Below are 27,729 nucleotides of genomic sequence, written 5' to 3' on the forward strand. Positions count from 1 at the left end.
CTCTCTGTATGGAGCTTTTTCAGGTTCCCTTACCCCCACAGATGCTAATGCCTTCCCCTCAGACAATGTGTGTGTGTGTGTGTGTGTGTGTGTGTGTGTGTGCACGCGCGCATGCGCACACAGACACACAAATGTATGATTTACCAATTACAATATAAGGTCCATGAAGACAGAGACTATTTCATGTCTTTCTTTTTATCCACAGTACCTAATAGTGCCTGGCACAGGCTAGGCTCTTAATAAATGCTTGCTTGCCTACCTGGTTTGACCAGTTCTAAATCTACTTAACTGTACTTTCATCTAGCCCAAATTTTTCCATTTTGTTCACAATAATAGCATAAAAGACTATGTGGTTTTTTTCTTGTGGACCACCATATGCTTTTATTATACACAATGTTGTAAGAGTAATTTACATATAAATACGAAAGACAACTTTCATCAACAATGCTGAAAACAAAATTTCCCTATTTTTCCTTCAGTTAAATAATGCCTCCTCTAGGAATCAAGTTGGAATAAGGAACAGCTTTGTAAGTTTAACTAACTGCAGCAATTGAGCTGAAGAATGGAATGAGGCACTGGTATGACGTTTTCCCAGTTCCCCAGAGCTAGCAAGGTGGTTCAATACATTTCCTCTTCTGTACAATGGGGATAATCACACCTGCAGTACAAACTTTACAAGGCTGTTGCGAGGATTAAATGAGATAGTCAATGCACGCAAAGTATCTGGCAAACCTTAAAGCATTCTATAAATCCAGCTATTGTAATTATCGCAAAAAGATTATTAATAAAAACCTGACCATTTGTAGAGCATTTTATGGTTTGCAAAACGCTACATATATTATCTCATTTGATCCTCACAAAAACCATGTGAGATAGATGATAGAGGTATTATTTACATTCATTTTACCGATGAGGAAACTGAGGCTCACAGGGAGTAAGTCCATGAGCTATAGTCATAGTCACATAGTAAGTGTCAGACGCCGGATCTGAATCTAGGTCTTACCTGACTCTAAGTTCAGCATTCTAGTCACTGTGGGATTTTATTTTTCATTAATAGCATTATTTATATGGAAAAAAGCTGTTTCTTTTTTTTTCCCCTAAAATAAGTTTTTTCTATAAATGCTCTCAGTGAATACAAGTAAAGAAAAGATGGAGTTGAACCCCAAGTAAATACATAAACTCCTATTTACATTTTGATAAAAAAAGAATGTAAACTTTAATAAAATGCTAATACTTTTACAAATATTTATTTGCTCTGCATCCTCTTCTGATCTATTTTTCAACAATGTAGTTATAAAGTTTTGTTACTGCTAGGTTTTCACTATAGTCATAGAAAATGTATATGTTTTTCTAATTAGGCTAAATTAAGTTTTCATCATATACATATATTTATATATTTTCATATTTTTCATATTTAAACTTTTGGGGGGTGAAATAGCATTCTATCACACTGATATATATATATATATATGTATGTATATATGTATATGTTTATTTAACTAGTCTTCAGTGGTTCGATTTATGGGCTGTTTCCAGTTTTTTTTAAATTGCAAATAAAGCAGTTATAATTATTTTTGTATAGATATATTTCCTTTTCCCCCTGTGATAACAGCTTTAGGGTATAGTCTCACTATCTATAGTCCTGCCAACAATATAATAGGGATAGGGACTGGAACTGTCATTTAATTGATGTAGGGATCTCCTGGGTAAAAAAAAAAAAAAAACAAACTCTCTACCTATGCAGGTCAGTACCTTTTCTGCCAGTTACAGTCTCAGAGAATGGTGAGAGTAAGTGACTTGCTCAGGGTCCCATGGCTAGTGTGTGTCAGGGCTAGGATCTGAAGCCAGGTATTCCTGGCTTCAATGCTAGTGCTCAATCTACTATATCACAATGTCTCATATGCTAAATATCCCACTGAATTCCATCTGTATGAAAGATTTAAACATTTTTTTAAAAGCTCTAAAGATGAAAGAAAATTTAAAAAAAAACTCCTTGTGCATGAGGACTACTTTTCACTTTTGTATCTGAATCACCAGCCTTTAGCACAGTGTTCGCCAATAGTAAGCACTTAATACAAGCTTTTAATTCATTCATCTGTACTCTGTCCCAGACATACATACTGCTGGACAAGTTCTATGTAGTCTATCTATCTAACTGCAAGGCATAATCTGAGAAACATTCTTTGCCTCTCTGGTTTTTCCTGTGTGAGCAGTCAAGTCAAATTCTTTTTTTTTTTTGAGTGGTTACATATCTCTTCTATGAGGCCCTGCATTGTTTGAGGGCTTAATGCAACTAGCTGTAAACAGTATCTGGAGGACCTCACTATCCAGAAGGAATTCTTTTTAAACTTGGAATCTATTCTGGACAGTTTCCATCACAGTGGCGAAAAGCTTTGGCAAGCTTCAATCTCTCTATTTTATACATCTCCTGATGTTTATGACCAGAGGTTTGTTGAACAAGGTTATTTCTCTAGGTATATCTTTCATGAAATCTTGAATGACTATTGACATATGGATTAGACACCTTATTGAAAGACAGCCTATAAGGAGGCATTTTATTCTTCTAAATCAAATGCTTTTTCATAATAAACAAACAATAAATACAATTAAATCTTGCATTCTGTACATCTTTACTACACAAGATGGTAAAGATGGTGTGGTCTACTGTAGAATATCACCTGTGAAAGCCTGCCTGTTCCCATTACTGAGGGTGCCCTTGATGTGTGTGTATATAGTTACATTTACAATGTAATTGCTTTTGGCCTTGGCAAGTCCAGACTCTGAGAATAGCTCTGTGACAACTAGTGTGACGTAAGGGGATGGAGGGGTGCCTCAGTAGGATTCCTGTAAAAGCTGTATGTAGAAATTAGGAAAAGGCAGACCTTTTGGAACTTTCTTCACTCCTTGAATACGCAATACTAAGTAGCAGCTTCAGTCCAAGTTCTTCATTCTAAGATGCCTGCAGGGACCTGGTATCTCACTGAAATTTTTCCTCTCTGTTGTAGGTCAGCTCTTCTCTGTTTCTGTCTCTCTGACTTTGTGTCTCTATCTCTGTATCCCTCTCCCTATATTTCTGACTCTCTTTCTCTCTCTCTCCCCCTCCCTCTCTTTCCTTCCATCCTTCCTCCATCCCTATCATCACTTAGTTGCATTTTTGAGTTCAATTCATTAAGTCCTAGGCAGGTCTTCAGACACTACCTCCTCACTGTTACCACCTCTGCTGCTGCTCAGATCATGTTATCCCAGTTCCTTCCTCCCACATTTTCTCTTCTCATAAACTGTTTTTCCAAATTTCCAGGCATGACTCAAATTCAATTCCTGGCTCAATAATTGTGATAGTTCAAATTTTTTTCTCAGGGCTTGTCCCTCTGAACCTCAAAATCCCAAATGCCAGTCCATTTTCAATCCATAATTGCTCAAGTTTTAAATGAACCCATTCATTTTTTCTGTATATAGCTATCAAGTCTAATTTCCCAGCATAACATTCAATTCAATGTTCAGAAAATTAAGCACTGAAATTCCACTAATCATGTTTTTTGGTCTTTATCATTTTGCTGTTCAATTAACTATGCCTTTAAAAATGAAGGTTCAAGACAAGTCCAAGTATGTGCATGCATATTAGAGTACCTTGATGGCTAATTTTTCTTTAATTGTGATGTAGTTGCCCTGATTCTTTATCTTAATAATTTTTCATTTAAAATTATTCTTATCAAAAAGCATGATTTTAATTCCTGGTTTTCTGGAGTCAGCTGATGAATTTTTGTTTCAATTTCTCATAAACTTTTAGGTATCATTTTTGTCTTTGATGTGTATGCAAGGCAATGTATTTTCTTTTTATAAGTGAATTAAATCCATTAACATTCAAAGTTAATTTTTTCTCAATTATTATCTTTATCTTTTCTGTAAAATATAAATTCCATCTTACTTCCCTTTAGTTAGCCCAATCCCAGTCTTACCTGCCCACATAGATACTTGCTCTGACGTCTCCCTAAAAATCCCAAAACAATTAAAATCCAGGTTTTTATAAATACCCACAATTTCACTTAACCCAGTTAATTACAAATGGAGATATTCCAATAAAACTCCCCAGCACCAACTCTAAAGTTCTAGACTAATTCACAGAATCATAGTGTTAGAAAGGTCCTAAAAAACTAGTTCAACCAATACCTCTATAAGAACTGATTCCTTTATATACTCATATATTTAACAAGCATTTATTATGTGCCAGATTGTTTTATGTGCTAGAGACAGAAATACAAACCAGAAAGAGTCCCTACCTTCAACGAGATTACATTCCACTATAATATGTATGCAGATAAGACAATACTAAACTAAACATATACAAAGTCAATACAAAGTAATCTCAGAGGCAGATGGGCACTAAAAACTGGGGAGAGTCGGTAAAGACTTTGTGTAGAAAGCAGCGCTTTGGTTTATCCTTGAAACAAGTTAGGAATATAGGAAGTTAGGAAGAGGGAGGAAGTAGTACATTCCAGGCATAGTGACAGTCTGTGTAAAGTCATAATAAATGAAAAATGGAATATCACATGTAGAGAACAAGTAGATAAGTTTGCCTGGAACAGAAACTATTGATAATGTGAAATTAATCTGGAAAGATTGCTTGGAACCAGATTTTAAAGGACTTTAAATGCTGAACAGGAGAATTTGTATTTTATATTAGGTAAAAGGAGCCAATAAAACTTCTTAAGCAGGGGAGTGACATGATCAGACCTAACTGGAGAGGGTACAGTTTAGAATCTAGGGAAATCAATTAGGCTATTGAAACAATTCAGGTGAGAAGTGATGAGGGACTGAACTAGGGTAGTGGCTGTGTAGGTGAAGAGAAGGAAATGGAGGCAAAAGATGTAATGGGGGTGGAATTAAAAAGCCTTTGCAACTCATTGAATTGAGGGAGTAGTGTTAAGGATGTGCATTCAACAGAAACAGTGAAATTAGGAAGTGAAGTATATTTTTGGAGGAAAGATGAGTTATGTTTTAGAAATTTTGAGTCTGAGATGTCTAATGGAGACCCAGTTAGAGATATCCAATAGGCAGTTAGTAATGCAGCCTTGGAGCTCAGGAGAGAGATTAGGGTTGGATATATAGATATAAAAGTCTTATGTAATGTTTGTTTAGCAAATGTGACAGAATATCTGTTTGCTAAAATGTTACCCACATGGAAGATTCTAGGGGACTGCTTTCTGAAGACTGGAGAATGTATGGATATTCTACATGTTAGCCTTCAGGTCGCCCCCTTCTTACTACCTGATATAAAGGAACGAGTTCTCTTCACCCTCAGAAAAGAATTTTTTTGCTAAAAAAAACCACAAAAACCATGGTTGTTGCAGAGTTAGGACATTTTAAAAGTCATATGTAATTCTGGATAGACAGTCAATGGGAAAAGGCTGTTTCCAATAAAATGGTAGGCCAATGCTGAATATTGACACATGCTCCGGGCCTCTAGCCTGCCAAAAAGAGCCCTCTAGCATCTTCCATGAGTGTGATTCCATTTTAACAAACTGACAGTGCATGCACCAGACATTATGCTTTCACAAAGATGATAAATGATAACCGATGAGATCATCAAGGGAGAGAGAGAACAGACAGAAAAGAAGAGGGCCCAGGTCAGGACCTTGGAGAACACCTTTGTTTAGAGGACAGAAAAAGATGATTATCCAACAAAGGAGAGTGGGAATTAGTGGCCACAAAAGTAGAAGTGTTAAGAGAGAGTAATGTCATAGAAATCATGGGATGAGAAAGTATATACGAGGAGAGAATGGCCAAAAGTATCAGATTCTACAGAGAGGTCAAGAAGAATAAGGACTAAAAGAAGGCTATTGGATTTAGCATTTAAAGATCGCTGTTAAGGTTCCATCAAAATATTAATAGCAGCTCTTTCTGTGGTGGCAAATAAATGGAAGCAAAGTGGATGCTCATTAATTGGGGGACTGGCTGAACCAACTGGTGTATGAATGCAATACGTTATTACCTTGCAATAAAAATAACTGATATGAAGAATTCAGAGAAGCATAGAAGACTTAAAGAAACTGATGCAGAAAGAAGTAATCAGAACAAATAAAACACAATAACTACAACAATGTAAATGGAAAGAAAAAAATTGAAACTGAACAGTGTGATTATAATAACCAAGTATGGCCCTGGGGGAAAACATAGATGAGAAAAACGTACCTTCCTCCCTTCTGTTCAGAATTGGAGAACTAAGGGCATGGAACATTACATGTAGTTGTCAAACTCACTGGATGTATTGGTTAACTTTTGCTGAATATTCTTTTCTTTCTTTTTTATTCTTTGTTACAAAGGATAGTTTCAATAGTTCAAAGCGAAGGGAAAAAGAGGAATATATTTGTAAATAAAAGTGATGTAAAAACCAGATATCAATAAACATAAAAAAGGAGGAGATCATCATTAACACTGGAGAGAGCAGTCTCAGCTGAGTGATAAGGTCTGGAAGCTAGATTGGTATGGGTTGAGAAGTAACAGAAGAGATGGGGAGGCAATGAGTAAAGACAGACTTTTCTAGGAATTTACCTGTGAAAGGGAGATGAGACATATAATAATAGCTTAAATTAAATTTTGAAATAGAGAGGTAGAGTGGTACTACAGATGTGGAATGTTTGTGCACTTTTGGATAACATCACTATATTGTTAGTTTTGGGAAGCTAGGTGTCACAGTGGATAAAGCACTGGCTTGGAAAAAGAAAAACTGATCTTCATGAGTTCACATTTGGCCTCAGACACTTACTAGCTGTGTGACCCTAGGCAAGGGTCTGTAAAATGAGCTGGAGGAGGACATGGCAAACCACTCCAGTATCTCTGCCAAGAAAACCACAGATGGGGTCAGAAAAGAGTTGGACACCACTGAAAAATGACTTAATAACAAATTATTATTTTACTTGTTTTACTTTGTCACAAGGGACCTCTCATGGAGTGGAGATAACCTAAAAGTATAATATAAAGATTAAATACAATAATAAAACTTTTAAATATAGACTAATAGCTTGGAGGAATGGGAGGGTCAAATTAAACTTTGAATGCTAATTGATTTAACTCACCTATTAAAAAGAAAATAGGTTACAGAATGGATATGTGGGGAAACCTATATATATATTTGTAAGCAGTAGGGAAGAAGCCAATAGCTAGGCAGAGACCCAAATAATCCTCTCTATAACATATTGAACCAATGAGTCCAGGTTTTCCCTTGCAAGTATTTTATTGCTCTCCCTCTACTTTTCTCTCTAGGCTTATTGCTTTTAGAATTACTCACTCTCACTTCTCCACCTGCCAGATGCATGGAAAGAACATTTCATAAAAGTGGTCAGAGGATTTTTCATTTTTAAAAGTGGACCTTTATTGAGTACTCAATTATATAAGGACACTTTTTTATTCATTACTAAAGAAACCAAAGCAATTTTACAAATTAAACTTTAAAAACACAAATATTTATTTTTTTTATATATTAGGGTGTGCCTGGACATATGTGGCATGCCCTGTATGCATTCGTATAACTAGTCTCAGCTTTTCCTTGCTTTTTCAATATTTGTAATGGTCAAAGTCAAAGAATTTCTCCTTTTGATCCTCCCCAACTTTGCTTTTTTTTTTTTGGCATTATTAAGCATAAGAATACCATTTGTAACCTCTTGTCAATTAAAATGAGTGCTACTGGACAAATGCTCATTTAGTTTTTTAAAAAAATCTTTGCTGCTTTGATTTTCCCTTGTGATAGTCCAGTAGGGGAAGGATATAAAAACTTCTGTCACTCTGATGCCCTCTTCCAATCTGTCCCCATTCCCATCCCTTAAAAGGCAGGAAAAGATATCATAGCTTTGCTATCATCCCTGAGGCAGCACACAATGGTCACACCAATGACTCATCAGAGCTAATACCATAATTAATAATAAACAAGAAGAAAGAATAGTAATGAGAAAAATATTGTATGTAATTAAGAAGATTTAACCCTAAATTATTTAAACAATCTATTGAACGAAATGAGAAGTGGATAATAAAAATGATGTCAATATCAACTCTCCTAATTTCATCCTGAAATTAAACCAATATAAACTAATTACTACAACAAGGAGACCAAAAGAAGCCAGAAAAAGTCACAGTCGGTAAACATTTGGCTTACTTGCCAAATGGAGAGAGATGGCAACCAAGGACAACACTAGGCTAGAATATACACTCATCTGTAAAAATCTGACAAATAAAAATGAACAGTATTGTCTGATAAAGTAGAGGGAAGCAGTAGATGGTAATACCAGTCTAAAGAAAGCTTGGCAAGATATCCAAATAAGCAAAATAATCCCAAAGTAATTAAAGGATAAAAACCAGAAAGAGAACTATGAACAGAAGAAAAATAGAAAAGGTTTGTAAAAACTTAGAACTATTAGATTTCTCCATCATGGAGGCTGGAGCCACCACACAAATAAGGACCCTCATAGTCCCTGAAGTACTTATGGAGAAATGGTACTGAAGAGTACAAAGACGGGGGTGGGGGGGCAGCCAGAGTGGATCAAGTATCATGAGGTAGATAATAGGAAGTCTGGCTCGCTTGTAGTCTCTCATTCCACTATTTTCTTGGAAGTCCTGATATGTTTAAATTGCATTTTTAATGTGATCAAGAGGCTCAAAACATTGGCCAAGGATGATGTTAATAAAGGACACTTCTAGTATTAGCGATTGTTACCTGATTGCTCCTGGTCTGGTCCTTCTGGTGCTCTTGCAGAGCTCCTGTCTCTTGAAGGTGGGATAAAATAACTCCTGTCCCTGGATGGCATATGTTCTATCTTACCCATATCCTCTTTGTATTTTTTAAAGAAGTCCTCATCTGTCATTTCCTGCAACAGAAATAAATCTTCTGACCACTGATTTTTAGGAAATCTTTAAATATTATCACCTATCTATCATGGAAAGACTTGGACTTTGAATGAAGTGATTCAGGTTGACATCAGCTTTGACATTTCATAGCTGTATGATTACAGGTCAGTCATCTCATCTCGCTAAGTCTTAGCTTCCTCTTTCGTAAAATTAAAAATAATGCTTATACAAGAGAGACATCAAGCCACAGTGCATAGAATGCCATACTTAGAGTTAGGAAGACATGGGTTCCAATCCTGCCTCTACTAGCTCCATAAGTCACTTAACTCTCAGAGCCTCAGGCAACTTTCTAAGTTATGTGGAAGGAATTTGCACACTGATAAAAATCACAGGTCCTTAATTGACATATTAAGCTATTGATATAATACTTACATTCCCTTCCTCCAAAAAAAAAAAAGAGAAAAGTGCTTTGTAAATCTTAAACCCTTTAAAAATGTAGGCTATGGTTGTTCCCTCTGCCAGATCTACTCAGCAGCACCACTCTCCTACTGTTTTAGCATCCAGATGATCAGACAGTACTTTGAAGCCACCAACAGTATATTCTTTTGGCCAGTTAGGAAGAATATTTTCCTTTATCATTCTAAATTAATTGCAAAAATTTTTTGAACTTAATCGTCAAAAAACACAAACATTTCAATATACAAAGATAAGCTAGAAAGAGAATTACATGTATAAGAAACTATGAATTCTCTAGTCTCATATATACAATTTATTTTTGAAAAGAAATGTATTTATATTAAATTTAACAAAGCAGTAACAAAATTGCTTTTTGGGTCCCTTCTGTATTTCTTTTATTTTCTTTGTGCATTTCAAAATGTTTTACTGATTTTGTTTGCATCTCTCTTACTAGCTATTTATCTGTCTGTACTTTTGGTGAATTCCACTAAAAAAAAAAAAACATTCTTCTAGGAAGTTTTCCTTGATTGACATCAACCACTATCCAGGCTACCTGCCTCCAAATCCCCAAACCCTTATTTATCCATAAAAGAAAGGTATCCTTGCATTTATTACTTACTTGTACACATAAGAAAAATACTTTTGTATTTATTACATATTTCTTTTATCTCTCTTGTCAAATTAGAACTACCTGAAGAGAGACTGTTCTCAGAAGATGCTTATCTATAAAGCATTACTGGCTTATATAGAATTCTTAAAAATACTAGAAAATGCAGTGGCTTCAGGCTCAAATATCAAGGTAAAGAGTGACAATTCTACCTTTTGGGAAACTCATATTTTATTGGATGGGTCTCCTTTAAAATAAGAGATCAAAATTGATAGGTAGAACAGTGTGTTAAATAGATAGGCTTTGTCTTTCCATTTCTATTTTTCTATGTTTCTAGCATTGAGAACTGAGTAAGTGAAGAAAATAACTTTTCCTTACAGCTCTTTTGCAGAATTTGTATGGCTTCTGGGTGTCAGACTTAGTGCAGAGACCCAATTAGCAGTTCAAACCTCCTAAACTCAAGTAATCCCCAAACTTCAGCCACCCCAGGAAAACAGATTACAGGTATGCACCATCAAGCCTGGTTTACCTTTCTCAATCTCACATACAGAATAGAAACTTGTTTTTATACCATCTTTGATAACAAGCTACCTGGTTTGATCAACCTCGTTTAGAATAGAAAGTGCGATCTAAGAGCTTAAAATCTTAAATATAAGATTCTTTTTCCAAGGCCCCATGTATAATTTCTAACAGAGAATGTATCTAATACTTCACAACATTATGTCTTCAACACCTTGATGGACCCAGTGTGGGAACAAATGTATTAAGACAGAATTCTGGCTAGCTCACTAACTGAAATGAAGATGTGGTGGCTTCAGAAATATCTGGAATTTGGGGTGGCACTGTGGAACTCACTCTCTCTTCTCTTGGTTCTGTTGAACTGGGCTCCTCTATTGGTTCTGTTGAGCTGTGTTCCTCTATTGGTTCTGTTGAGCTGCGTTCCTCTCCTGGTTCTGTTGAACTCTGCTCCTCTACTGGTTCTGTTGAACTGGGCTCCTCTCCTGGTTCTGTTGAGCTTTGCTCCTCTAATGGTTCTGTTGAGCTGGGCTCCTCTCTTGGTTCTGTGGAGCTTTCCTCCCCTCTTGATTCTGCTGAACTGGGTTCCTCCATTGGTTCTGTTGAGCTAGGTCCCTCTCTTAATTCTATTGAGCTTTGCTCTCCTCTTGATTCCGCTGAACTGGGCTCCTCCATTGGTTCTGTTGAACTAGGCTCCTCCATTGGTTCTGTTGAGCTGTATTCCTCTTCTGGTGGATATGGTTCACTGCCTTCCTCTCGAGGTGGCTTGTTTTCTTCAAGGTCCTCACTGACCACCAGCTGTACAATCAGAAGCAAAAATGGGGCAGATCAGCATGATGAGGAAACACAGTAATTATGCTAACTCATGAAAGAATTATTTCGAAAGAATGCTGGGATTAGCAAAACAACTATATTTTAAGCTTATCTGCCAGCTGGGTTTTTTTTAAACAAAATCTGGAATTTCCTCTAGTTGAAGAAACTCTAGTTAAGGAAACCCCTGCTTACTAAAGCAGATAGTTAATTTATAGATCTAGATTGATGTTAAGTGACTTCCTCAGCATCACATACCAATTGACGGTCAGAGTTGGGACTTGAGTCCTAGGATCTTGACACATAGGCCAGTTTTTTTATTCTGGTTAATTATATTTCCTTCTTTTGAAAAAAAAAAGGGCTTGGCTTAAAATAATTTAGGCAATACAGTAGTTGAATTTCTCATATATGCTTAACCAGGCATCTAGCACAATAACAAATAAGACTAATATCTCTGTGTTCCATGGACAAGATAAAAAGGATGTAGAAAGCCCTTGGGTAAGTTCTCACTATCTTTAATTTCTTATGATACTTAAGTATCTGTAACTTTACCCCATCCTCTTCTGTTTGCTGTTCTTCCACATCTTGAGAAATTGGTTCAGTTTCTGCTTCAGACCTAGTATCATTTAAATAATTAAACAAATAGGTTCAATTAATAGTGATTTGAAAAGTGAAAAGAGAAATGCATCTGGATAAATTGAGACCAGAAATATCATCTTAAGTATGATTGTTCGTGTGATAAAATTGAGCAAATACAAAAGCCAGAGAAAAGCACACCAAAAAGACAAGACTTATAACTATTTTTTTATCCATTTCTCTATGTAGGGATTATACGTGCACGTGCGCGTGCACACACACACACACACACACACACACACACACACACTCATATATCCTTTCTAGGGCAGCAGATACCTGTGCAACATTATAAAAAGTCCAATTCTGTCCCGTAAAGTGATGGAGTTTCTACCCCTTTTTAATAAAGAGTAAAGGACTGGAGACTTCACGGTGGTCCTTTTATAAATCTCCATTCTCATTAGCCCCCAATACATTACTATTTCTCAACAAATACAGAGCCTTGAAATGGATTTATGATGCAGCCAGAGAGGGAGAATACCAACTAGACTCTCAGTAGTGAGGATTATGTGACTACCAACAGCCCCTGTGATATGTCTCTGCTACTCTTCAGGGCTATAATAGGCATACCTTTCTAGGATGTTTCAGGCATTGTAGGGCCTAAGAACAAGGGGGAAAGAATAAATGATCTCTCTGTGCCCATTACGCACTCATGTAGTCTATAATTTTAAAGTTGATTCACTATAGTTTAACTTCTAAGGACATTTAGTTTCCTTGTCCTTAAAATGAAAGGTTGGACTAAATGTTCTCTAAGATCTTTTCCTTAGAGAAAAGGGAAGGAATGGGGGAAATGGGAGGAAAGTGGAGATGAAAAGAGTGAGAGCAAGAAAGGGAGAAGAAAAGAGGAAGGGGAAAGGAGGAGTAAGACAAAAGAGAGAAGTGGTAGAGGACTGGAAAGGAGGAGACAGGAAGACAAAGAAGGAGGTTAGGTGACTGGATCCTTCTCCTTCTTACTAGTGAATATGTTCTCAGATAAACCAGTGTTGTAAGTAGGAGTTAACTGTATGTCATGAACTGACATGAAATAAATTAATTTCTTACTTGCCTTAATATAAATCAGGATTGCCTGCATTTCAAATTCTCTTGTAACGTGTTACCTTTTACTGATTAAGAGGGCGAAGCAGTTCAAACAGAAATGCAGCTAATAGGGAGAGAAGGCGATAGGGAGCTGAAAGAAAAGGCTAAGAGAGAAGACATGGGGGAAGCCTCAGGGACAAGAAATGGACAAAAGGGGTGAAGCCCATACACTGGAAGAGAGAAAGAAAAGCTGAGGAAGGAAGATGCTGCTCCCTCCCTGGACTTTCTGCTCTCGTTCTCGGGGGTATCCCTCCACCCAGCTTGCCCCTTCCCCCATTTCCCATCAGTATCCCGGTAGCTCCCCTCACCCTGGACCTTCCTCCCCAGGCTCAGCCATCTTCCGTTGCTAAGAGATGCAATCAACATCCGCTGGCTAAGCATTCTTTGGAAGGAACCAAACTCAACAGATCTTATGTCCACCCCTTTGCCTTTACCTGAAATGGAATAGTCTGTTCTCCAGTCTCCGTACCTCCTCCCTTTGTATCTCAAAGCCAGAAACAGCTGGAAGGAGAAAACGTGGTTGTTCTTCACTGTTTCCGGAGCCTGTGGACATAGAGCAGCCCTTGCCTTTAGCGATGGTTACAGCTCATGGCTGCAGCCTGTGAGAAGCATTGCTATAGTACCACAAGCCTTTGAGGACCCATAGCTCGATGATCTGTATGGTCGGCTAGGTGAAAGGGTGCACTCGATGGGATTTCGGACATGTACAGGCTGGGCTTCTCTGCTTACCACATGGAAATGAGTATTTATATAAATTATATTACTTTACTCTATATTGTCCTACTATGTGCCATGTACTGTGCCGAGGGATTTTTATGTTATCTCATTTGAGACTCACAACTATTAGAGGCAGATATTATCCCCATTTTACAGGTGGGGAAACTGAGACAAATGGAAGTTAAGTGATTTGCCCAGGGACACGCAGATACTAAGGGTCTGAGATGGATTTAAACTTCAGGCATCTGGACTCCAGACTCAGCTTCCTATCCACTGTGCCACTAGCTGCCTCTCATCCAAGACGTAGTGGTCAGAGAATCAAGATTGTCACTCAGGAAAATAGGTGTTACTGTGTCCACGCATAAGCGCTTATATCTGAAGGGACATAAGGGATAGCCCGTAGGAAGAAGTGTGACGATACACTCCTGTCAAGACACCATGAAAGCTACTTTGAAAAGTCTGATTTGTTGTTTATATCAAGGCTGGGTTGGGAGACCCTTCTAGGCTGAGCCCTAACTTTCTCTGCTTATCAGTTACTACTGCCTACCTATTTTTAGCACCACTGTTAACTGTGATTGGTGAACAGGTGACAGAAAGGTAAGAATGGGATACATATCCTAACCAGATCTCACTGGTACTGACCCGGCCACGAACCTGGGATAGTAGCCCCACAACTTTCTGGATATCATCTGGTATAGATGGGAGCTTGGGGTTAGGAACAATCTACCTTGCCCTGTGAACCTCTTTTGTTCGTTCTTCATCCATGTTAAGCTCACTAACCACAGGAGTTTCCCTCAAGACTTTATCTTGGGCTATTGTCTTATTTTCCTGGAACTCTTGTAGGAATCTCAATCTCAACATATCCAAAATAGAGCTTACTATCTTTCTCTCCAACTTTCCCCTTTTCTGAACTTCCCTATCACCTAGGCTCACAATCTCAATTCTTCACTCTCACTTATCCCACATATCCAATCCAATGCAATGTAGTTTCTGCCTTAACAACATCTCTCTTACAGGTCTATAGGTCCTCATCACCTGCTGCCTGGACTACAGTACCCTTCTAACTTGTCTCCCTGTTTCAATTCTCTTCCTACACAGACTCATCCTTCACTTAGAAGCCAGATGATTTTTCTAAATTATAGGTCTAACCATTTAATAACCTCACCCCTTTGCTCAATAAATTCAAATGACTCCCTCTTACCTTCAAGATCATGTAGAAACTCCAATCATTTAAAAGTTTTCATAGCCTGACCTCTTCCTACCTTTCCAGCCTTCTTATACCTTATACCACTCTTCTTACTCTATTATCCAGCTACACTTGTCTACTTGTTGTTCCTGAAACATGACAGTCTATCTCCATGGTCTGTTTGCATACATTGGCTGTCCTTCAATGCCTGAAATCCTCTGCTTCTTAAGTTTCCCTGGCTAACTTCAAGACTCAGCTCAAACCTCACTTTCTGCAGGTGGCATTTCCCAATCTTTCAGGCTGAAAATGCCTTGCCCTTTAAAAGGCTGCCTTCCATTTACTCTTTATACAGCTTTATGTACCTAGTCATTTACACATTATATTTCCCATTGGAATGTAAATTCCTTGAAGGCAGGTACTGTTTTTGCCTTTATTTGTACCCCCAGCTTAGGGGTGTACAAGGTGTTCGAGGAGCACTAGCACCTCTGGTATGAGGGCTTGCCAAGCCCTTTTCAGGGCTGCTTTTCAGCCTTTGGTGCTCTCACCTGTGGCTCTAAGAAGCTGTAGCATGAGCAGAGGCCATACTCTGGTAAAACTTTCTTGGAAGATGGGCCAAACCAGGTCGAGGGCAACAATGGCCTCGAACCCGTTGGTAAGTTAGGGGGATGTCTACCCCAAGCATATGAAGATTTCCCCTTGTGGAATGGGCAGGAAGGCAGCTGAAGCAGGTGCTATGGAACACTTAGAGCTTGGTTAAACATCAAAGATGCCAAAGTCACCCGCTGCATCCTCAGTGGCTGTCACCGGTCATCCTGACTTTTGTCTTGCCGTTGGACTTTGCTGGCTCTGAAAGAGAGAGTGAGGCTGACAACTTTGTGCAACTCTGCCTCACTTAAATCCAATTCGTGTGCAAGTCATAGACATCACCCTGTGATCCTATCGGTCCTTTTCAAAGCTGAAGGTCAAACAATCACCACAACCCCCAGCTCAACCCAGCGTCTGACACATAGTGAGCGCTTAATAAATGCTTGGGTCATCTTTGTATAACTGTCTGCTCAGACATTTCCTCATTTCCCATCTGGCTGCACTCATTTTGGACTTGGCTTCTCCACCATGCTCCCAGTAAATTCATCATAGCGAAGTGTCATCATCTTGCAAGATCCAATCAGACTTGTTAGGCACCTCATCAATGCCCTTTTCCCCTCTGATTAGATGGTGGAACCCTAAGCTCCTACATTTAAGGAGGGGAACAGCACTAAAATCTCAGATACCTCATTTCTCCTCTGGCTGCTCGGTGTTGGTTTTCTTCGTCCTCTCCACCGTGCTACTGTGCCCGCTACTTCTTCCCTCCCCCCCCCACCTCCTTTTCAGCTTTTGTTTATTGTCTTCTCCCATTGAATTGTAAACTTCTTGTTTTTCTTCCCTTCCCCTCCTCCCATGTCAGGCACACACTAGGCTCCTAATGTTTATTGACTATCAACCATTATCACAAAAAAGGGTTGCCGAATAGAACTGATCTCAAGAAAAGTGTATCTGGACTCTCATGATTGGACGGGCAAGTTGCGGGTGTCCAGCAACTTAGTGCCAGTTGAATGGGTCACACTCCTTCAAACCTTTTGCTTAAGGTGCTAGTTGAAGAGGTCGCATTGTCTTCAATCGTTTTTAAGGTGCCAGGTGAACGGGAGGGAGGAACACACATTCTCCCTCCAAACATTTTCTTTGAAGGTTTGGAGGGGAGGGTGGGCAATGTGAGTGCTATGATTTGGGGGACATGGACGCCGAATTCTAGGGAGATTCAGCGCCTCTCCCTCCTCTCTTATTCCCTCCTCCTGCCCCGAGGCAAACTCATTGGAGCGCTCCAAGTGCCGAGTCTCAGGAACTAGGGCTGAGGGCCCAGGGCGGAGCTCCCCCGGCGAGGAAGGCTGGAGTGGAAGGGGATGGACAGGACCCCAAGAGGAGGAAGAAAAGAGAAGCGCAGGGATGAGCCTGAGGGCCTGGGGGCCTGGGGAGAGGGTCCCTTCGGCCGCCCCCTCCCCCATCCCCCGCCCCGCAGCCTCAGTTGCCAGGGCAGTTGCTAAGGAAGTGTTGCCGGACCGGAAGTGGGAGACCGGGTGGGGGGGCGGGGCGGCCTGGCTGGCGCTTCTCTCGTTCCCGGAGCCGGAGCCGGAGCCGGAGCTGGGAGGGTGGGAGCTGCGCAGGCTGCTGCAGCGGGAGGCAGGCCCTGCGGGCGAGCGGGCGGGCGGTCCTGAGTCCGGCTGGAAACGGCCGCAGCCGAGTAGGGGGCGGGCCGGGGGGCCGGGCCTCGACTAGCCTCTCCTTGCCGGGCTCCGGTCTCTTCCCCGCCCGGCTCCGCCTCATCCTTAGGGGAGGAGGTGGCTGCGCTGGCGGGACCCGAAAGCCGAGAGAGCCGGAGGCGAGTCCGGCTCCGAGCGTGTCCGGGCCCTGGGTGAGTCTCGGTTCTGGCTGCTCCGGGTGGGCCGAGGAGGGATCGGAAGCCCGGAGGAACGCCCCGAACCGGGGAGAAATGCAAGGGCGCCGGGCCAGGTGGGGAGGTGGTGGGGTACAGGAGGGGTGGGCTGCCTCCCAGACGGGCCCAGAACTAGGAAGTCTGTAGCCTCAGGGGTGGGGGAGGGAGAAGGAAGGGAAGCATTTAAGCTCCTACTGTGTGCTAAGAGCTTTTCAAATAGTATCTCCTCGCAGCAACCCTGGGAGGTAGGTGCTGGTATTAACTTAAATTTTACAGATGAAGAAACTGAGGCCATGAAAGGTTAAGTGACTTGCCGCTATTCTTACTGCTATGGGTGTCTGAGTTTGTACTCAGGGCTTCCTAGCTCGAGGCTCAGCGCTCCATCCGCCTCGAGGGGAGGCATTTTTGCAGCCTCTGGCTCTGGACTGTGGAGTAGGATTCTTGGAAGGAGTGTGTTGGGAGTTGTGTGAGACCTTTATTGCTACCAGCCGTCCCTGGGGAGGCAGTGGGGGTAGTAGTAGTAGGATGGGGAATTTGGGTGGGAGCCCAGTTTGGGGACAGAAGGTTCCCTTTGGGACTTAGTGTGAAGCTGGTTTTGGAAGGAGACACCCTTACTCCAAGTTTTCCCGAGTAGGATGTTACAGAGTCTTTTTGCCTTGGCCGTAGTGATGGGAGAATATAAGAATAGGAACGCGTGCCCTGAGTTGGAGGTATTTGTAGCGTTGGGCATACAAGGGCTGGGGTACCTGCCCCTCCCCCTCCTTCATCCAGCCATGTGTTGGTTGCTAGGGGAAGCCTTTCTCCAATTAGGGGGAATAGCAGACTCCCTTTTCTCACACTCAGTGGCTCAGTCATCCCCCCTCCCTCCAGCTTCTCAGTGGAAATTGCTAATTATAGTCCTATTTATGGCTCAGAAGTGTATTGGATTCCCCAAAAGGAGAAAGTAGGAAAAGAGATGCCTAATGTATATTTTGAATGAGGTATTGGACATATTTTATTCCTGTACAGAGAGAAAGAATACTGTGAAAGAATCACGAGGAGCATTAATAGAATTAATAGGCTTTATATTGATTCAGTAATATAATTTATAGCTACTGTTACAGTTATTTGGGTGGGTCTCATCAGAACACATAGCAGTAATGCAATGGTGCTAATTAGACATTTCACATTTTACCTTAGAATTGGGCACTGCTGGATCAATAGAGCAAGCTTGATCGTTCCTGTGGTCTTTCCCATCCACTTCCAGTCACTGCTTCTCCCAGTGGATGCTAGTACCTCCACCATTTAGTTCTGATAGAACCTCCAATGGGACCTCCAGGTCTTGCATCCACAGAGTCCTGGGGCCTTTCAGATGATTTCTCTCTTACTCTCATAAATCGTATTTTACCACCTGGCAAGCCTCAGACAAGAGACTGAAAGCCATCTTTTTTTTTTTTTTGACAGATCCATAAGCCATCAGCTTTTCCATCTCAGTGTTCAGTTAGGGGGCTCCCATTGATAGATCATACCTGGCTAGTAGCATCCCCCTTCCCCCCCATATAGTCAGCTGGAAAAAGGCAGAAAACATGTGTCTATATTCTGTAAATACCTGTGTTACATATTTAAGAATTTATGAAGTAGTATTTTCGCTTCACAGTCATAGTTTTACTTTTATTGTTCTTTCAATGCCCTCTCAGTGTTTGTTGTTCCTTCTTCCCATTAGTTGGCCTGTTCATGTTAGTACTGGGTGGTCTTTCTGCTCTGATATAATTTCTTTGGCTCTCCACCTAAGAGATTTTACTTCATTTGAGCCAAAGCTCTTCTTTCTTGTTATTTCCTCTTTTTTTCCCCCTTATGAGCAATTTAAAATTCCTAAAATAATTTTGGAGCCCAGCCAGAGCCTAGATAAATCTAGAAACTTTCATTTCCACATTCAGAGGTTGGCGTGATGTGTTAGCCTGATACTAATTTGATTCAGATTTGAGTTGCAGTTAGAAAACTAGTGAAGAAGAGAAGGGTTTGTCCTTAATGGTTAAATGTTTACTGCCTCCCTCAAGTTCATCTGAGAAGCAGGGCTGAATGCCAGGGCTTTCATGGTCTGATCCTGTAGATTGAATTTCTTTTGTATTTGAAGGCTTTTAATAATCTAGTTTAGGATTAAGAGACATTGGGAAACGGCTCTCGATAATGTGAACGTAATGTTATAATGTAGGGGAAGAAGAAAGTCGAAATTTGGCCTTTTTTTTCCCACCTGAGTCACAAATTAATGGTGTGACCTATGTGGAATTATTTTAAGACTTTTTTTTTTGTCCAATGTGTAGAAGAATAATTTTTGTAACTCCTCTTTCATACTGATGTTCAAGTTCAGCTCATTAATAATTGAGATCTTTGTTGAGAGCTTTTGAAGTATTTATTAGTATTAATTCTAAGATGAATCAGTGACTGTTCTTGGCTTGTACTGTCTGTAAGTGAAAGCCGCCTTTAGTTCGTGAATTACCTAGGTGCAGAAAATAGATGCCAACCTCAGGACATGAGTAAACATAGTTCTTAAATTATCTTGGCTCTTGAAAGCTACTTTGGAGGGTTTTCTTTGTTAACAGTTAATTTATTTGCTCCTACATAAATTAAAGGAGATAATCTTTCTAGCACTTTGCTTTATGTTTCACTTTATTTTTTTCAGGCCAAGCAGTATGGCTTACTATGCTAAGTTATATATAGAAATTCAGGGACCATCAGACCTTCCACCTCTACAACAAGCTCCTTGTGACAATTAACGTCCATCTATAAATTGGTAAGAATTCACTAATCTAAGTGGGTTAGGGATGATTTAACAATACATATTTAGTGGGAAAACACAAAACTTAAGCTTTCATAATCTACCTGTATCAGGGGTGGGGAACCTTCGGCCCTGAAGCTACATATGGCCTTCTAGGTCCTTGGGTGCAGCCTTTTGGTTGAGTCTAAGTTTTGCAGAACAAATCGTTTCATTAAGGGGATTTGTTCTGTGAAGTTTGGATTCAGTCAGAGTGTCACACTTGAGGACCTAGAGGGCCACATGTGGTCTTCAGGTTCCCTACCCCTGACTTAGATCTTTGCTAATCTCTTTATTTTTTGAGTAAAGTGATTGTTGGAATTTTCCAGATTAAGATTGCCTCATACGCTTTTTTGTTACTTATATTGTCATTAAGGTTAGGTGAATTAGGGTGAAAAGTAGACTTAGTAATTCATAATTCTCGACATGTGATTAATATTTAGCATTATTTGTTAATCTCTAACTACAGCTGCCTCTTATAATTTCTTTTTTCTTTTTTGGAGGGAGGGAGGCAGGGCAATTGCGGCTAAGAAGAAATCATAAGAGGCTAGATCTTGAACATGAAGTCATTGTATTCGGTATGACTTCATTGATATACTTCAACTTAATGGGTATGAACTTATTTGACATTTGGGAAGAAAAACTTGTGAGATTTCCTTTACTTTTCCCAAAGGTAAGGGAAAAGAATGTAGGAAAACGTTCCCTGTCCCAGATTGTGATTGTTATTTTAATTATTTTTTTTCCCTGCTGGACATTTCTGGTATTGAACTTTAATCTTAGTACATTTTCCAACCAGCTGCTCTGTGTGAAGCAGTTCCTTTGCCCTAATTCCTCAAAGGCTAAGAAATCTAACATGGTTTGAATCTTGTCTTCACTTGTTTCTGTTGTATAGCATAAGGAAAGAAAAAGAAATGGTTCTCAAATAGCAGTCAGACTTTTTAGTATCTCTATGCATGCATGTATATTAATACACATTTATTTAAATAATATTAAAAGATATTACTGATGATACTTCTCTTATTTTTGTTTGTATGACTGGAAACATAGCCAGTGGTTTTAAGCTCCTGCTAATTTATATACTTTTGGTTTATTTTACTAGCTACAAATTAATTATACAGTACCATCAAGTTTAGTAATCTGGTTTAGTGTTTGGTCATTAATACCTAGGGTTTTTTTTTCGTGTTAGGAGAAGACTTGGCTTCTCAAATGTTAAATTATGCCATTTAAACAGAATATTTTTCCTGGGGAGGATACTTTGTTATTTTTCAGGATGATCATCAATATGATTTTTATATTAGCTTTCAAGACTGCACGAAGGGTAGGTTCTCCTCGAGCTAGAGTATTTTTAAGTTTTCCATGGAGTAGGGTATGTGAGAATAGTCGAGAGTTAGTATAAGAAAGAAGTTTTACCCTTTAATTGTGTTGTCCTCTTACAGTAGGGCAGTGGTTCTCAAACTTTTTGGTCTCTGAACTCCCTTTATGCTCTTAGAAATTATTGAAGACCCCCCCCCCACCCTTTTGTGTTATATCTATCAATGGTTTACCATATGTAATATCAATTAAATTGGGACTTTTTTTACTGTTTTAGAATGATAAATTAATTAAGTGCCTTTGATTGAGCCTTATTAGGTGCAAAGCTCCAGGCCCAAACCCCTGTCTACTAGGTGCTTGGCCTATGTGGGCATAGAAGCCCTCAGGGTCCTAAGGGGAGTTGCTAAGACCAAAGCCAATAGTAGGAGCCTAAGTTCTGGTCATTTAGATGATGTTTGATGATGACTAAAGAGGGTATAAAAAGAGAGAGCAGAGCTATTTGCTGGGGCTCTGAGCCACAGGAGGAGTGTTGCATGACCCTGGGCCAGCTGTTGTTAGAGCTCCCTGGCTCCTGAACTCAGATGATTGTTTCTTGGTAACTATGAATTGTATTTGGTCTGTTTATAATGTATGTTTGTTATTTATTTGTATTTGCTCTGAAGTTCAGGGTGCTGGCTTTTTCCCCTGAACTAAGTGAATGATGTTTGTATGTTGGATTGAAGTAACATCATTAACCCCCTAACGCTACTTTCCTTAGTAAAGCAGATCAAAAGAACCTGTGTTGGCAGCGTTCATGTTGTTGGGCTTGTGTTGGTCTTTCACCCCCACAGCAGGGGCTAGCCAAATTGTTGCAACACCATATTAGAAATTAAACCGTCTTAGTATTACCATGAATATAGTTTTGACCTTGTGGGTCCCCAACAGGGTTTTTCCAAACCACATTTTGAGAACTACTGCAGTAGGGAAGCCATAGGAATGCTTTTTCAGTATGGACAGTCCAAGGTTTTTCACTGTGGGTTGTTGTTGGTACAAGTTGAACATACTTCTCCAAATTCTACAAGAGGTTCTTACCAGTAGTAGTCCTGACTATCTCTGGGTTACGTTTTCCACAAGTTGAATCCCAAACTTAACCAGTGCAGAAAATAAAATCTTTTCTCTCTTAACTGAGATAACTGAATAAAGGAAAGTAGAAGAGGAAGATATTGACCAAGATAGGATTTTATCTGCAGATAAACCTTTTTTACTGGACACTTTGAAAAGGAAAGGATTTTGGAAACACTTCCTAATCATCCTTAAGTACAACAAAACATGGGTGTTAGTTACCAATGAGGTGGATTTGCCCTCTGAGTACCATTGTAGGTAGCATGGACTTTAACCCGTGGGCAGTCACTGGGTCCCCTGTGGCTTCAGGACAGCTGTTCGGTGGCAGCAGATGTTCTGTGGTGGGGAAGAAATCTTTGTGTGTGTGAATGAAGCTACTCATCTTCGATTAAACTTGGAGTGATTTGTTAGCTGCTGCTTTGTAGGTTGGGCTTCTGAGAGTGGAAGAGATGAATTGGTGTCTGTTGGCCGAGCTCCTATGTGACCAGAATCTGGAACATTATGCTATTAGAAAATTGAGCAGTTTTTCCTCCTGAGTCAGGCTTTTTTTTCTTTTTCCTAGAAGGATTTAGAATAGAAAAGAAATTTTTGATACGCTTAGGTCTACTTTTCCTGCCTTGTTTAGAAATTGCTCTTGTTTATAAGATAAAATACAGACTCCTTACTCTGACATTTGAGGCCAACCATATGGTGACAGTGTACTTTTTCAACCCTATTTCCTTATAAGCACTGTTTCCTGCTTTTTTTACTTCCCTTTTTTGCATCCAGGTTCTTTCCTGCCACCACACTCTTCCCTAACCGTGTGTGGACTTTTTTCCATCTTTTGAAATCTTTAAGGCCTAGCTTAGTGGGCCACCTCCTGCATGAAGTCAGTTAAGGTCCCCAAATTATAGTGATTACTTCTTTTTCAAATTTTCCTACAGCATTTTAGTAGCATCTCTGCACTTCCTTTGTATTATGCTTATTTATTTAGATGTCCTTCATGTTTTGAACATTCTTTCTCTTCACCTCTACTTTAGGGGATCTCTCATTTTCTTCAGAATTCAGCTGAAAACACCTCTATCTATGTGAAACCTTTCCTAATTCCCAAAGCTACTGGTGCCCTCCCTCCTAAAATTATCTTATATTAATTTCATCTATAGAAAATACACTCCTTGAAGACAGAGACCATTTCATTTCTGTCATTGTATTTTCAGTGCTTAGCACACTGCTTAGCACAAAATATGTGCTTAGTAAATAAATGTTTTTGACTGATTGCTTGATTCATAGATTCAAGATGCTTCACCATCTTGGTTTTCCTCTTCTGTGTCCTTCAACTTATCAATATACTTATTCAATTGTGAAATCCAGAACTGAACATAATACTTCAGATCTGGTCTGACAAGGGGAAAAGAACAGTAGAAATACCAGCTCCTTATTTCTGGAAGCCATGCCTCCATTAATGCAGACCAAGGTCATACCTGCCAAGATCTGTTTGGATCCCAATTCTGTTATTCTGTGTTAGCTATCCCTCCCATCTTCGTGTCATCTGTGATGAGAAGGGACCACATTTATACTACAGCACAGAGCCACTCTCCAGTGGAGATGTTCTGCCAAAGTGACACTGAATCATTAACAAATATTTTTTGAGTCTATCCTTTCTGCCAGTTGTGAATCCATTTATACTCCCTTCCAGTCTATGTGTCTCCATCTTCTGCACAAGAATTGATATAAGATACTTTATCAAATGCTTTGCTAAACTCTTAAGTTCACCCGTATCTACAGCATTCTCACATCCTACTAGTTCAGTAACCCTGTCAAACTACAAGTAGTACTAAGAGATAACACTGGAGGGAGGATGGAGAGAAAATAAGAGGAAGGGGGTGCAGAAAACTGAAAAGGCTGTTAAATTTGGCCACATTTAGATTATAAGAGACTTTGGATAGAGAAGTTTTAAAAAACTAGTAGAAATAGAGTAAGGAGATTGTTAGCACACATATGGAGTTAGCAGGGCAGTGACAGCAGAGAAAAGCAAGAAGGGATTTAAAAATGTAGACTAAATGGCCTCCCAAAAGTCTTAGTACAGTTTTAAGCTAAAGCTTAACATTATATTAAGACTTTTGGGAAGTTGTGTACATCACTGAAATAGCTAATCATTGGGCCAAAGCCAAGAAGACAAAACAATGCGGCCAGAATAGACTAAAAAAAAAAAAAATCAAGGAACTGGAGGTCATGAGTAAGGCAAAGAGTAAGTTTGGGAGGCTAAAGGTAAAGGTGGAGAGATAAGACAGGAAACTGCTTTAAAAAGAATAAACTATCTTAGAGGAATCATAGTTTTAAAGAGGAATCATAGTTTTAAAGAAATGGTAAGGTCTGCAGTGTGAGAAGTGCATGAAACTGACTAGAGAGGGAGATTTCAGTTGTTGAGAATTTCAAAGAACTTTGAGAATAGGTCATAGTGGAATTGGAAAAATCTCTGAGACCATCCAGTTCAACCCTCTCATTTTACAGATGAGGAAAGTAAGGCCCAGAGAGATTAAGAAAATAGAGAAGGAATGGCCAGAAAGCAGGGAGAACTGTACATAGGTCCCACAGGTACTAAGTTGCCAAACGAGGAATCAAACTCAGATCTTCAATGGGAAGGGAAATAAACCCCTTCTTTAGAAGCTTTAGAAATATTACATCTCTTTAAGCAATTAAATATATGAAACACCCGGGAAGAGTATGTACATGGTGTGTCATCTATAGAATATAAATTCCTTGAGGGCAAGGACTTTTTCATTTTTGCCTTTAAATCCCCACTGCCAAGTATAGTGCTGGCATATTGTATGGTTCAAAAAATGCTTATTGATGATTGAACTGATTTACATTTAGGCTGGAATAGCATAGCTTTTAACTCCCCAGGGCATTTATGCTTTTGAAAATTAAATTTTCTTTTTTATTATGAACTCAACAACTGCGAAACATATCAATATACAAAGTCAAAAAATAAGATTCAGTCAATGAGTTAACAAGCATTTATTTATTAAGGGCCTGCTATGTACCACAAGATGTTATAGGTGCTGGGGATACAAATATGAATAATAAAACAGTTCCTACTTGCAGTGAGCTTGCATACTAATGGGAGAGATTACAAGTACATACATACATATATACGTATACATATAGTGTATAAATATACATGCACATACAAAGTAGCCGTGGTTACTTGGGAGGAAAGGCACCAGTAGATGAAGAGATCAGGAGAAACTTCATTGATTTTGTCTGAATACATCATAAGAGAGAGGGACCCTGAGGCAGAAATGAGAGACTGCATTCAGGCATGGGGTGTGTTCAGTACATGGACAGAGATGAAAGAGTCATGATTAAGGAATAGTGTGGCTGAGTTGAAGAGAGTGGGAAGGGAGTAATATCAAATGAAGCTGGAAAGGCAGGTTGGAGCCAGGTTGTATATGCTTTAGATTCTAAAGTTCAGAGGTATAGGAAGCCAGTGGGAAAGGTTAAATAGGGGTGTCCTATGGCTAGATCTGTGCTTAAGGAAAATTATTTTCATAACTATATAAAGTAGACTAGATGGTGAGAGACTTGATGTAGAGAGACCAATTAGGAGGCTGTTGGAATAATCTAGTTGAGAGGAGATGAGGACCTGAACCAAGACAGTAGCAGTGTGAGTGGAGAGAAGAGTTCAGAAAGGAAAGATACTGATGAAGGTACAATGGTAAGATTTGGTGGCTAGTTGAATATGTAGAGTGAGGGAGAGTCAGGAGTCCAGGTTAATGCTTAGGTTATTGAAACACTGAAAAGATGACTGTGCCTTCAACAGAAATAGGAAAGTTTGGAGGAAGAGAGGGCTGACCTGGAAAGAGAATAAATTCGGTTGGAACAGATAAAGGTTGAGATGTCACCAGGACATTTAGTTTGAAATGCCAACAGAAAACTGGGGATGTGAGACTGACTCTTGGGGGAGTACGTGTGGGAGTCATCTCCATAGAGGTGATAATTAAACCTGTGGGAACTGATGAGGAGGGAGAGACAGAGACAAAGACAGATACTGATACTGATACTAATACTGATACTGCTTTTCCCTTATCTTTCCTGGAAGTGCTTATCCATCCTCCTTCCCTTTCTGGTTCTTCCCCTATTAGATTCTCCTTGAAGGCAGGGACTATTTTGCTTGCTTCTGCTTGTATCCCCAGCATTAATACAGTGCTCGACACATAGTAACCTCTTAATGAATGCTTTGTCATTTATTCATTATATAAATTGTTTTCCTTTTGTTTACATTTCTTTCCATATATATCTTTCCAGGTTTCTCTGAATCTGCCATAACTATACAGTATTTTTTCTTCATGTTCATATGACATAATTTGTTCAGCCATTCCCCAGGGGATGGACCTTCTCTTAGTTTCCAGGTCTTTTCTATAACAGAAAATGCTGCTATAAAATGTTTCTGCAAAAATGAGTCATTTCCTTCTGTCTTTGGTGGTTTTGGTGGTACAAGCCTCTTAACCGGTATTAACAGTTCAAAGGTTATGTATATTTTAATGATTTTTTAAAATATAATTCCAAATTGCTTTCCAGAGTGGTTGGATCAATTTATAGCTCTACCAAGACAGTACTGGTATCCCTTTCCTCCCACAGCCCCTCCAATAAATGCTGTTTTCCTCTTTTGTTTCTTTGTCAACCTGATGGGTATGAGGTAAAAGCCTGCAAGTTGTTTCAATTTGCATTTCTCTTATCATGAGTGATGGGGAGCATTTTTTTAATGTTAATTGTAAAAAAATAATCTGAAGGAAAAGAACTTTAAAAGATTTAAAAATTCAGTGACCAGTCATGATTCCCTAAGACTGATAATGTAGCATGCTTCCCACCTTTTGGCAGACAGATAATAAACTAGTGGTGAAAAATAAGATATATATTTTCAGTCATGACCAATGTGTTGATTTGTTTTACCTAACTCTAGTTATTATAAGAAAAGATCCCACTATCCATCTCCTCAAGGTCTTTTTCTTTCTATATTTTCCTCTATCTTTCCAGCAGAAAATCTGGCAGTTTTGTGAGTTTTATATCTTGCTACTTTAATGAAGTTATTGCTTCAGTTGATTTTAATTGAATCAATTAGATTCTCTAAGTAAACCATTATATCAGCAAAAATTAATAGTTTTGTTCTTTCTTTAAGCATATTCCCACAATTTCATTATTTTGTCTTAGTATAATAGATAACTTTTTTAGAACTATAT

The 27,729-nt window shown here is 39.3% G+C and overlaps 2 protein-coding genes across 5 annotated transcripts in view; one reads left to right on the plus strand and one right to left on the minus strand.

Annotated features, from left to right (window-relative positions):
• CCDC40 (coiled-coil domain containing 40) overlaps positions 1 to 13,274 on the minus strand; it is a 96,338-nt gene extending 83,064 nt beyond the window's left edge. Inside the window, exons 1-4 of the mRNA XM_036756363.1 lie at positions 13,246 to 13,274; positions 11,777 to 11,840; positions 10,688 to 11,212; positions 8,705 to 8,855 (exon numbers count right to left, since the gene is read on the minus strand). Of these exons, the coding sequence (XP_036612258.1) occupies positions 8,705 to 8,855; positions 10,688 to 11,212; positions 11,777 to 11,840; positions 13,246 to 13,274 (769 nt within the window). The remainder of the gene's footprint in view (positions 1 to 8,704; positions 8,856 to 10,687; positions 11,213 to 11,776; positions 11,841 to 13,245) is intronic.
• Positions 13,275 to 16,941: 3,667 nt separating this feature from the next.
• TBC1D16 (TBC1 domain family member 16) overlaps positions 16,942 to 27,729 on the plus strand; it is a 135,231-nt gene continuing 124,443 nt past the window's right edge. For 2 of the 4 annotated variants that reach the window (XM_036757174.1, XM_036757173.1), the window contains exons 1-2: positions 17,199 to 17,286; positions 19,967 to 20,077. The gene's annotated coding sequence lies outside the window, so the exon portion shown is untranslated. Of the gene's footprint in view, positions 17,287 to 19,966; positions 20,078 to 27,729 lie in introns of all 4 variants that reach the window. The other 2 variants (XM_036757175.1, XM_036757176.1) reach the window with 2 other exon arrangements.

The sequence above is a fragment of the Trichosurus vulpecula genome, chromosome 4 (assembly GCF_011100635.1).
Source record: "Trichosurus vulpecula isolate mTriVul1 chromosome 4, mTriVul1.pri, whole genome shotgun sequence".
In the NCBI taxonomy this organism is placed as follows: Eukaryota; Metazoa; Chordata; class Mammalia; order Diprotodontia; family Phalangeridae; genus Trichosurus; species Trichosurus vulpecula.